The 12437-nt window shown below is 50.4% G+C and overlaps 1 protein-coding gene across 3 annotated transcripts; it reads left to right on the forward strand.

Moving 5' to 3' along the window:
• Positions 1-2999: 2999 nt before the first annotated feature.
• RBM15 (RNA binding motif protein 15) lies at positions 3000-11434 on the forward strand. Of its 3 annotated transcripts, none has more exons than XR_008574156.1 (2): positions 3000-8930; positions 10532-11434. XR_008574156.1 is itself a non-coding variant. In XM_054803702.1 (1 exon), the coding sequence occupies exon 1, from the start codon at positions 3086-3088 to the stop codon at positions 5963-5965; it is 2880 nt and encodes a 959-aa protein (XP_054659677.1). In that variant the 5' UTR covers positions 3000-3085; the 3' UTR covers positions 5966-11434. The 3 variants fall into 3 exon arrangements, 1 of the variants encoding a protein (XP_054659677.1); XR_008574157.1 differs by having other exon boundaries at positions 10537-11434; XM_054803702.1 differs by having other exon boundaries at positions 3000-11434.
• Positions 11435-12437: the final 1003 nt, after the last annotated feature.

Genomic DNA, 12437 nt, shown 5'->3' on the forward strand with positions numbered 1-12437 from the left:
CTGTGTTTCTCTCCTCACCTGAGGCAGCACGAGGAAGCGGTTAGGACCTTGGCAGATAGAAGTCTCCATCACAAGCTGTTTAAAGTGATGCGTTTCCTCTCAAGCCGGTGGAGCTGTGCCAGGTTTTACCAGATGTAGCCTCAAAGATGAAGCTGAAATATGGCAAAATAGGGGTTTTTCTCACAGTTTTAGCTTACCTAGCCGAGGAGTGATTTCTCAGCTCCTATGTGGTGCTCTGACAGGCGCCACGGGATATGCAGGAGGGGACCTGGCAGGGGCAGTATCTGCATAGGATGTGGATACATCTGATCCAGACTTAAATGATGCTTTTTTAATTTTTTTTTTAAATTGTATACTGGGATATTCTGCTCTCCAAAGCATGCTGTGGGCTCGGTCTCCTTCCTCAATCAATCCCATCCCATACTTCAGAAACTTTTCTTGCAATTCTGGCCCTGGAAGTGAGCTATTTCTGTAAAATGGTCACACCTTGACAGAATAGCAATTTTTTTTAGGGGAAAAAAAACCCACCACAAGAAAGCCCAAGCTTTATCCTTCAGTTGTGTCTCCCCAGGAAAGCGGCTCGACCTAGACAAGAGCAGCGGTTGCGATAAGCCTGTCTGACAGACTCCACGTCTCGCTCAGCCAAGGCCCCTCCGCGCCGGTGCTGCCACCCCTCCCGCACATACCTTTGTATCACTTCATCTGGATGATCCCCATCCACCTAATTGTATCTGTCTTCCATGTACTTTACAATAATTATTTCCACATGAGCTGAGCACCCATATCATTGCGGGTCTGTCTCCGATACGCCCGTTAGGTTAACTCAGTGTTGTTACGTAGGAGGATCTAATTTTTCAGAAGCTCAACATATATCTCAAATGCAATTTCTACCACTCCTAGGTCTATATTTAGACATCAGCTATTTACCCACCACTGAAAACCCACCCACAATTTCAGGAGCCTCTGTGTACCATCTCTGTCAGAAGGAGATGATACGACAGGGAGAAATGCAGTCTAATGGACCGCTATTAAAAAAAATCTGATTCAATTCTCTCTCTGTTGGATTAAGACGTTCCTGGGGAGCGATCTTATTTCTGCGGGGTGACACAGAGATGCGAGGACATTTCACTCAGAGGCACAGAGAGGGAACATTGCGCTTTCTGCTCTCCTTATTTCAAACCACTTAGGCTGTGATTATAAAACACGGCTCAGGGGGGCCGTAGAATAGCTGGGTTAAATGAAGTTCTTCCTACTGCAGTGTGGTTGCAGGGTTTGGTGGTGGTGTGTTGGCTTTTTTCTTCTCGTCAGGTACTGCTGGATTTCGATGCGTTTCGGTGGCAGCCAAGAAGAACAGACAGATTGTTTGCTGGCACAGCCCTGGGGCGGGGAAATTAGGGTCTGGGGGGATGATTTATGGGAGAGTGGGGTGCAGGGGCAGTACCACTGGGGTCCACCCCTGCCACAGCTCTCTCACCGTTCCAACATTTATTTTTCCCTTCTAGACTACACACAGGCAGGACAAAAAGGAGCAAAAGCAGCACTCGTGTATCCTCACAAGATACGTGGATGAGATCCGCTTGCTCCATGGGGACTGTTTTTCCCTGGCCTGGAGGTCGCAGCGGCTCCAAGCCCTTCACCTCAGAGGAAGACGGAAACCAAAGCTGTCCTTTCCCATCCCTAACTGCCTCTTGAGCTCCGGCTCCCGAGCTAAAGATGAGGACGCTGGTGAAAGCGAGAACGTTATCAGCATGGCTAAGGTTTTCTGCAACGCTTTCAATGGTTTCAACGTCTCCAGCGGGGCAGTAACAGGGTGAGCTGTGACCGTGACAGGCGGCCGGTCCCCGGCCCGGCTCCTGCCGCTCCTCCGATACCCAAGAGGGGAAGGCCGGGGCTGACCCCGGCGCGCTGCCGGCCCAGACACCTGCGGGGCTCCCACCGCCGCCCCGGGAGGTGTTTCAGTGCATTTCCTGGTGCGGACACGTACAAGGAAACAGGCGGAGGGCAGAACACGCACTGACTGTAGGCCAAGCTGTCGTTACCAGCTTGAACACTCCCGCCTTTCCCCCTCCGCCCCTCCTTCCGGTGAAGTTGAGCCCCAGCCCACCCCCGTGGCCTTTATCCCCCAACCGACGGCGCGTCCCTGCGGGCTGAGGAGACGGGCGGAGACTAAAGGCCATGCCGCAGCCCGGCGCGCTCTGAGCCCTCAATCGCGGCCGCACGGCGAACTCTGCCGAGGAACCGCCCTCTGCACCGCTGCGACCAATCAGAGTCAGAGAGAGCATGACTGATCTCCACTTTAGCCTATCCGCAAGCTGGCTGACGACACCCAGTCAGATGCCTGGGGAGATTTTTTTTGCCCAATGATAAACGAAGACGAGAACTTGGGCAGCAGCCCGCGCTTCTTCGGGAGCGGCGTAAACTTCAGCCAATCAGAGCAGGGCAAGAAAGGTTACCAGTGGCCAATGAGAAAAGGGGGTGGGGAAAAAGCAGCTCGCGAGAATTTGAGAGGGACGATGGGAACCCGCGTCTGAGCGAGCGGGCCAATGGGGAACGGTGGGGCGGGGCCGCAGCAGGACCAGTTATAACTGGCAGGTAAGAGAGCCAATCAAAAGGAGGATATAAGCTGGCCCCAATGGCCAATGAGCAGGGGAAGTCCTCCCATGGTTGAACTGCTACGATTGACAGGGGAGAGCCCCCAATCAGAAGGCCGCGCTCTTTCTAACCGTCCAATGAGATAGCCGGGCGGGGAGGAGTGTGGGGGGGGCGGCTCTTCCCGCCCCCACCTCGCGGGCGCGCGAGGCCGGTCGGCGAAAGGACAGCCCGATGAGCCAATCGGAAAGGGCAGAGAGGGGGAATGGGCGGGCCTTCCGCCCGGTGGGGGCGAGGGGGTGGGGGTGACGCGCTCGGCGGCCAACGAGGGCGACGGGCCGGCGTCGAGCGCCCAATGGGCGCCGAGGGGGCGGGGCTGGCTGCCGCCGCGGCTTCCAAGATGGCGGCGGGTGCGTGAGCGCGGCGGTCAGTCAGTCGGTGAGGCCGCCGGCGGGAGCAGGGCCGGGGGCGGGAGGGGGCCCCGCCGCCCGCCGCCATGAAGGGCAAGGAGCGCTCGCCGGCCAAAGCCAAGCGTTCGCGGGGCGGCGGAGGCGGCGAGGACTCGGCGTCCTCCTCCTCGTCGGCGCGGGGCGAGCGGAGCAGCAAGAAGCCGAGCGGCTCCGGCGGCTCCAACGGCAGCGGCGGGAAAGCGGCGGCAGCGGCGGCCTCCAACGAGAGCAACAGCGGGAGCAGCCGGCGCGGCCCGCACCCGGACAAGGCCGGCCGCGCCAGCAGCCGAGAGTACGAGGCCGGGGCGGCGGCGGCGGCGGGCGGCGGGGGCAGCCGACACGGTTACGGCGGCGGCAGCGGCAAAACCGCGGAGGCGTCGCGGAGCAGCAGCAGCCGCGGCGGTGGGGGTGAGTCCCGTGCGCCGGCGGCAGCCCCGTCCTCCTCTTCCTCCGAGTCCGGCGGCGGCGGGGAGTACAAGACGCTGAAGATCAGCGAGCTGGGCTCGGCGCTGAGCGACGAGGCGGTGGAGGACGGGCTCTTCCACGAGTTCAAGCGCTTCGGCGATGTGAGCGTCAAAATCAGCCGCCTCCCGCCTGGTACCGGCGCTGCCGACGAACGTGTGGCCTTTGTCAACTTCCGACGGCCCGAGGATGCCCGTGCTGCCAAGCACGCCCGTGGCCGCCTCGTGCTCTACGACCGCCCGCTGAAAATCGAGGCCGTCTACGTTGGGGGTGCTGGAGGGAGCAGCCGGCGACGCAGCAGCCGTTCCCCGGCGCTGCTGGACAAGGAGTCTCCCTATGGCACGGCAGCCATAGGGGTGGCGGCGGCGGCGGCGGCTGTGCGGCATCCTCCGGCTGGGGCGACGCAACGGGCCTTGTCACCCGCCGGTAGCGGCGGGGCCCTGGGTTATCGAGACTACCGGCTGCAGCAGCTCGCCCTGGGCCGCTTGCCACCTCCGCCCCCTCTGCCCAGGGAGTTGGAGAGGGAGAGGGACTACGGGGGTTTCTACGAAGCGCGAGTGCGGCCGGCCTATGGGCTGGAGCGGGTGGCCGGTGTGGCGGCTGCTGGGGGTTTTCGTGGAGGAGGAGGGGGTGCTGGAGTTGCTGGCGAGGAGGAGATCAGCCCCGAGGACGACCAGAGAGCCAACCGCACGTTGTTCCTGGGCAACTTGGACATCACCGTGAGCGAGTCAGATTTACGCCGGGCTTTTGACCGTTTTGGGGTCATCACTGAGGTGGACATCAAAAGGCCGGGGCGTGGGCAGACCAGCACCTATGGTTTTCTTAAATTTGAAAATCTGGACATGGCACATCGGGCCAAGTTGGCCATGTCAGGAAAGGTGCTTCTGCGCAACCCCATCAAGATCGGGTATGGTAAAGCCACTCCGACTACCAGGCTCTGGGTGGGTGGCCTTGGGCCCTGGGTGCCCCTTGCTGCCCTGGCCAGGGAGTTTGATCGGTTTGGCACCATTCGCACTATCGATTACCGCAAAGGTGATTCCTGGGCCTATATCCAGTATGAGAGCTTGGACGCGGCACAGGCAGCGTGCACCCACATGCGTGGTTTTCCCTTGGGTGGGCCAGATCGCCGCCTCCGCGTTGACTTTGCTGACACTGAGCATCGGTACCAGCAGCCCTACCTGCAGCCTCTGCCCTTGCCACCCCCTGCTCATTATGAGCTCGTGGCGGAGGCAGCTGCTTTTGGGGCTCACCGGGGAGCCCCACCTGATCCTCTTCGGGGGGCCCGGGACAGGACGCCACCGTTACTCTATAGAGACCGCGACAGAGACCTTTATCCTGAGACAGAGTGGGTGCCCCCCCCGCCCCCTGTACGGGATAGGAGTAATCGGGCAGCTGCCTATGACCCACTGGAAAGCCTTGAGCGCCGCCGGGATGGTTGGTCCTTGGAGCGGGACCGAGGGGAGAGGGAATTGGGCAGTAGTAGTAGGGATCAGCCTAGGAAACGGAGACTGGCGGAGGATGGAGGCCGGCACTTGGACCGTTCTCCAGATAGCGAACGCTCTTCTTCCTCCCGGAAGCGTCACTGTTTAGCCACAACCTCTCCACCGGACCGCAGCCCTGAGCTCCTTGGAGGGAGGGAGCGTTACAGTAGTGACCCCGAGCGCTCGTCCTCCCGTTTGCTCCTGTTGGAGCGGCCTTCGCCTGTCCGGGAATCGCGCAGGGGCAGCCTGGAACGGGGCCAGAATGAAAAGCGCGACCGCAAGAATTCCACCGAACGGGAGCGGAAACATCGCGCTTCTGCGGCAGCTGCTGCGCAGGAATGCAAAAGTCCAGCCAAAAAGGATGAACGTGCTACGGAAGGAGGTGGTGGAGGCTCCCGCCTCAAACCTCCTCCTCAGAAACAGCAGCAGGACGGAGCGTCACAGGCCGGGGGAGCCCCCAAGCTGTGCTTGGCTTGGCAGGGGATGCTTCTGCTGAAGAACAGCAACTTCCCGTCCAATATGCATCTGCTTCAGGGGGACCTCGGTGTTGCCAGCAGTCTCCTCGTGGAGGGAGCGACTGGTGGGAAAGTAGCTCAGCTCAAGATCACTCAACGTCTTCGTCTGGACCAGCCCAAGCTGGACGAGGTCAATCGTCGCATCAAAGTGGCGGGTCCCAACGGCTACGCCATCCTTTTGGCCGTGCCTGGCGCATCGGACGGCCGCTCCGCAGCTGGAGCTGCCGAGGCCACCACCACCTCCACCCAGAGGCCACTCAGGAATCTGGTGTCCTATCTAAAGCAAAAGCAGGCTGCTGGGGTGATCAGCCTCCCTGTGGGGGGTAACAAAGACAAGGAGAACAGCGGGGTCCTGCACGCCTTTCCACCCTGCGATTTCTCCCAGCAGTTTCTTGACTCCACAGCCAAGGCGTTGGCCAAATCAGAGGATGACTATCTGGTCATGATCATTGTCCGTGGGGCGTCCTAAGGCCCCTCGTGTTCTCTGTACCCAACCCTGCCTACTCCTCCACACAGCCCCTCCAGTGTGTGCCAGGTGCTACGGGATACAGCCTTAGCCAGCCCTGTCATTATTTTAAATTAGATCTTTGTTTGTAGGTGACTTTCCCTGCCCGTTTTTCTGTTACTACATTTTTCTATAAAGTTAGAAGCCAGAAAGGTTGGTTAGCCGTTAGTGTGAATAGGATATTTTGAGAATCCCCTATCAGTGGGGATAGCAGGGAGGCTAGGCCTGCTTTGATTTACAAAAAAAAAAAAAAGGAAAAAAAAAAGAAAAAAAAAGAAAAAAGAGAAAAACAAAAATTGGGGAGGGAGGGGAAAGAACAAACTCCCGTCTTCTTAATTTTGATTCGTGTCCTTTTTTCATTTCATGTATTTTAAAGCAAGTTCAATAGCTCATCCTTGATAGAGTTACAAACCTAAAAGACCAGATTTAAAGCACTCGGTAGTTTAAACGGAAAACCACATACTCACTAGTGGACTGGTGTCAATTTTTTTTTTTTTTCTCTCTCGAGTCCTTGAAATTCTGTGACGGCCTCAGGCCGGCGGCCCTTTGGCACGCGGGATCCCTTTCCTCAGGAGCCTGCTGGTTTCCCTTTGAGTTGCATGGCTCAAGGTTGATGTCTTTCAGGTGACCGGCACCTGCTCTCGGGTACACTGCAGAACATTGAATTCCTTTAGTGGGTGTTTGAGAATTTCATCCAGCCCCTCAGAATGCATGCACTGAAAGTATGCTTTTTTAACAGGTGTATTTCTCCTATTTCTCTGAGTTCTGTTGTATCCCATATATGCACTTTGGGTTTGTAGCAGTGACAATGTTTGGTAAATAGCTGAGGACTTTGTTACAAACCATGAATGTCTTGTGCTTATTCTGGTATGCAAGAAACAAGGAGGTGCTTTAAGAATAACTTTAGTTCATTGTGGTTTTTTGTTTTTACTGCCTTTTTTTTTTTCTCAAAGAGTTGCAGGTACAGTGGGGTCTGGTTCCACAGTGCAAACTCTGAGCAAGTGTGCTTCTCTCCAGAGATGGTTTTAATTCTGTGATAATTTAATTACATAAAAGTTCTCATTAACGTTTTACCTCTTTGTTAATAGCAAGAAACTGCTGTCTGCTAGGGACTTTTCAGGTACAGCACAATGGGCATTACATGAGGTTTATCATTTTATAGGCATCTGGAGTAAAAGTGTTTTTAGCATCTTGGAGAAGTATTAAAAGTATTCCGAGATGCTGAGGTTTGAGCTCTTGTTCCTCTGATTCTAGGAGGAAGTAGTTTGCTTTTTTTCAGATAACATAGTTCATTTTCTTTTATGCTTTTTCCCCTACTCATTGGACACTTTTCTCCAGCTGTCTTGGCCTATGGCATTTAAGAGGCAAGAGGGGATCTAAATCCCTGTTGTTTTGTTTAACAACTGAAAGGATGTTGCAGCTAGCTTCTAAACTGAAGTGTAAATCTGACTGTATCGATTTACAGGCCCCAAAAATGTAACATTGCACTTAAACCCAGAATGTAATCTTGCACTTAGCCACATTTTCAGAGACTTGGGCAATGTAAAAGCGATGCTGCTTCACTCAGTCCATCCTCCGCGATATTCCTTGGGCGATCGATACAGGGACAAGTTGATTTCTGTTTCAACTTGCACAACACAAAAATCGAGTTCAAAATGCGGAATAGTACACAAAGGAGGAAATGTCTTGAATGTATTTTATGGGCACAGCAGTTCTGAAGTGTGACTGTACTTGCTTGAGATTCAGTGTCTCAAAAAATAGGAATTTCTGTAATGCTGCTTTGCTGACCCACTCGTCAGAGAGTGCTTTGGTTTGAGTGCGTTTTGATTTCCTTTATCTGACCGGAATGAGTAGACGTAGTATCCCAAGCATCGTGGTGAACTGAGAACTTGAATGGCAGCATATCTTGAAAGCAGATTTTGGTTTTATAGCTACTTTTCTTTCTAAATGGAAACGTACAAGCCTCATTTAATGCTCTTAAATGTTTGAGGGTAAAATCCAGGATTTCTGGGTTGTTGTCCTTCAGCGTGAATGTAATACATGGCAGAATTCAGCTGTTCATCTTACTATTAACAATGAGAATTTTTCAAAATGACACCGATAATGCAAATAACTATATGTTTTAGAAGATACGGCGTATTTACCACTTACTGCAAAGAATGTCTGTTTTAATTCTAGCAGGTGTCTGTTGTGTGTCAGCAGGTAATCAACGCTGTTGCTAACTCACTTGCAGTTCTGCTTGCGTTTAGAGTGAATTTTCTCCTTGCATTTGACGTGAGTCGCTTGCAAGTGCAGAGTTTTAAAGGAAAGAAACTTGAACCACTGGGAATTCAAATCTGCCCAAAACAAAAAAAAAAAGCAGCACTAACGTCATTTGTGTTCAACACTTAAACTTGCTGAGAACAGTGTTTGTTACGCTGATATGCAGTAGGCACCTGTTTTTAAATCCCGTAAAACTTGGGGTCAACATAGCTTGTCAAAGCAAACTCGGTGTGGGAACCCTTTTGGAAAGAGCATCCTAGATGCGCTTCCATTATTCCTTGTAAAACAGCAGTGGTTTTACCTGCCATGGGCTTTTATGAGTCAAAATTGTGCTATGCTGGAGGGTAATAAGGAACAGGCAAGGCTGTATTTGATTCCAGGTTTTCTGATTCCTTATTTAATAGAGTACCTGCTTCTTTAAATCTGGTTTATTTGTGGTTGCTGCTCTGTTTTTTTGTAAGCAAGGATTTTAATGCCCTTTGAGGGTTCTTAATGTCAAAACATAGTTGACTGGCAACGTTTTTTTTTTTTTTTTTTTGCCGGCACTTAAGTTGACATGCTGCCATCGAGGCTGGTACAGCTTGGTCGGCTGTGCTTTTCTCTGAGGCTCTGAAGCGTGCACCATTGGAGTAACTGTCCACTAAATTCGTCTTGGCCAGGGCTGACCGTGAGTAGAAGTCCGTACATAATACCACTTCTGTATAGAGCAAAACAGATGTAGCAGACTTTAGCTCTCTCGTGTTTGGCATTATGTTGCTCGAGTGAGAGCTCAGTATTTTTTTGAATGTTATGTGCAGCTGATGTTCCTATATTTCATTAGTTTGTTGAATTAGCGTGGAAAAAGGATGTCCTTTTCCTGAATCATTTCATAGTCGTGCTTTATGCTTTGGGGAAAGAACCTCAAATGACTCATACTTTTGTTTAAGATTTTAGTTGGGTTTTTGTTTGGTTTTTTTTTTTTTTAATTGGAAACTTTATGCAACTTCCTCGGCTGCCGGCCAGTGGCTCGCTTTGCTCCCGTCTAGCTGGGACTGCGGCACAAACGCTGATGTTACCCTCAACTCCAGAGGTTTCAGGTTCCTGGGTTACAAATACCAACTCATCCTTGTAAGCCTCGTAGAGAGAGCAGGGTATTACATGCCAGGCAGACAAATCTTCCCCTCTCTCTTTTTTTTTTTTTTTTTTTAACAAGAATGTTAAGGGATTGAAGTATTTTGGTGACAACTTGCTCAGCCCCCTGTGGAGGGCGGAGAAGAGAGTTTTAGATTTCTCGCATTGGCTGGGGAGCCATCTGGTTGATGGTAACTGAGGTGAAAGGCCTTAAGTATTAATGGGGAGGAGGAGGAGTGAATCAAAATTTGTGAAGACAGGTTCAAAAACTCTGAGGACTCAGGGAAAATGGCTTGGAAAATCCTAGTTCCTGGCTTTAAGAAAAACAGTGTTGAGGGCAGTACTCCTGGGGAGTCTGCTGTAGGCCTGTTGAACAGAAATAAGAGTGGAAGAAATGATTGCTATGTGACTGTAGAGCTTTTGGGGTTCTTTCCCCTTTGTCTCCCCCTTTTTTTATTACTTTCTGCAGATGGCACCGAAGGACAGATATTCCAATGATTTAGAAACTGAATGATGAGATGATTTTTGTATTAGGCTTAAAGCAGACTGTATCGTTCAGAGAATGGTTAAGTGAATATTCAACTTCATGCAGTTTTGATTGTGTGAAAATGATGGATGAGAAATATTACTTGAATAGTAACAATTTTAAATTATATTAGGTGTGTCTTTGATTTGACCTTTTCTTTAATATTGGAGTTGGCTGCTTTTAGAATTCCACAGCAAAATGAAAACAAAAGAGAAACTTGTAACACTACGTTTCGTATTTTTGTTGATGAGTTGCCTTCAGGAAATATTCTTTGAGGAAAGTCAACTGAATTATTAGTAATTTGGTTGGTTTTTCTCCTGGTTAGTTATTTTGTTGATGTGTCCCATTAACTGTTACTGAAAGTTGAATAATCATCAGTACTGTAAGCCTAGTTTAACCTTGGTCCAAAAAAGAAGCCCTGCACTACTTGTTATGCATCTATACATAGAAGGTGACTTCATTTCAAGGTTTTGTGCCCGTGGGTGGTATTGGTGCTTTTTGAAGTCCAAGTAGAATATTCAGAAAGGCCTTGTAGCTCTTTATGTTCATCTGTATAATGTAGGGAGGGGACAGAAAAAAAAAATCTGTTGTATACATTTGTATTGAAATAACGTTTTCTTTCCTCCTGCAAGCAAAGTTGGTGGACTGCAGAAGACAACCGCATGGGATACCAAGCTCTAATGGACCTTTGGGAAGAGAAGCTGTGGCTTGTGTGGAATTTACATGGGCCTCTTGATGGAAGAAAGCTTATCTGTTTAGTATTTGTGCATTTTACTAAAATGGCAGCTTTAAAAAAAAAAAAAAGTTGTGTATCTGCTATTGTGATGCCAATGCCCGTGTTTTAAGTGGAAAAAAAATGACCTCTTTGCTTTGTGCTGTGTACACAAGATTGCTGGAAAAGTAAAGGAATACCCTTTTTATGGCTCACACAGCTTAAAAGTAGCTGTCACTCAAACATGCGCTCACAGTTGAGCTGATTTTGTTTCATTCTAAATAAATTGTTTCTTTTGAGGAAAATGGTTTTTCTGCCTGGAAGTGAATTGACGACAAACGTTTGACCCCTTTGGTTGCAGCGGAGGGGTTACACACTGCTGCTGCTCGAATGTTTGATCTGATAGTTGTGGGTCTTGAGCAAGAAGCAGGGAGAACCGACACTTTCGCGTTGACCAGCCTGTTGTACCAAATCTGAAGAAATCTAGTTGATTGTCTTGCTGTGGCACCCCCTTGGTTTGCAGTGAAAAAGGGGGTCACTGGCTCCTTTACTCCTCATCTTGACGAGGAAGCGGTGCTGATGCTGGCATGCAAGAAGCAGGGAAGCACCACCCTGCGTCTCAGAACGGTGTACAAGTCTGGGGCTTCGCTGGTTTGAAGAGCTGGAGTTCCTGAATTTTAAGTTTCTGATTTATTTTGTTCACCCAACACGTTTGGCTTTAGTTTTGATTATTTTTTTTTTAATTTTTTAATTTTGAAGAAAAAGTTTGAAATTGCTTTGAATCTTGCACGTAAACCTTTGCACCAAATTGCCAAAAGAAAAAGAGAAATGAGTCCTTAAAAGTGTTTAAATGATGTTAATAAAGCCTTTCCTGACATACGCGAGGCGCTCCTCCATCTCCAGGGGCTTTTCAGCAGTTATGCAGTGATGGGTTTAGTGCTGAATGGATGAAGAGTTCCTGAGAGCTAGAGTCGGTAATTTATAAACCTTTGCGTTGGTGTCTCAGTGCCTTATTTTGACCAGTTTTGAAGCAAATGGTTCCACACGCCTCGGATGTGCATGCACCCTGATCGTGCCCCAGGTACGACTGCATGTTTGCTTGCAGTTGCCTCACTGTGTAGTACAGATGGTGAGAGGAGCAAAAAAAATTAATGGAGGCGGCCCGAAAATGTTGTGTGCTGTAGTTGCTGCGTTCTCCTGTATTGGGGGCTCCTGAGCTGTGGAAGGCTGTTCCAGTGCAGGAGTACAACTCCATGTTTGCTGCAGGAGACTTCGGGGCACGTTTGACAACCGCAGACATCAAGAGGAAGCTAACACTGCTGCATCGTTGGCTTCAGAAACCTCTCGTGTTATGCTTGCCGGTCTGTTAGAATTAATGTGACATGCAGATGAAGACACCTTGAAATGCAAGCTTGCCCTGATTGCCTTGACATACTTTAACCTCCCATGGATAACGAACCTAGTGCTGTCCTGCAGCCGTGCAGGATCCTTGCTAGGCTGCAGGTGCCTTTCAACACAAGGATGCCATGGTTGTGCTCTGCAAGGTTCCTGGGGCAAATCCCTAAACCAGGTAAGGGGGTTTAAGAGGTTGAACTGAATTGTAATGTAAAAGAAGATGATTTTGTTATTCGCCTTTTGGTTTTCTTGATTTTTTTTTTTTTTCCCCCAGCCTACTAACTTTTACTAATGTGTTTGCTTCGGTCAACATGCTGCTCCATCCGCTCTGGGGATGGGAGTGAAGGAGCGAAATCTTTGATATAGCGTCTGTGTTTGTTTTGGGGGTTCCCATTAACAAACGTGAGGTTTCTCTGCCTGCCTGGGGCGAG

The sequence above is a fragment of the Grus americana genome, chromosome 25 (assembly GCF_028858705.1).
Source record: "Grus americana isolate bGruAme1 chromosome 25, bGruAme1.mat, whole genome shotgun sequence".
In the NCBI taxonomy this organism is placed as follows: Eukaryota; Metazoa; Chordata; class Aves; order Gruiformes; family Gruidae; genus Grus; species Grus americana.

Coding starts and splice junctions, on each gene's coding strand:
- RBM15 (XM_054803702.1), top strand. CDS start 3,086: ATGAAGGGCAAGGAGCGCTCGCCGGCCAAAGCCAAGCGTTCGCGGGGC.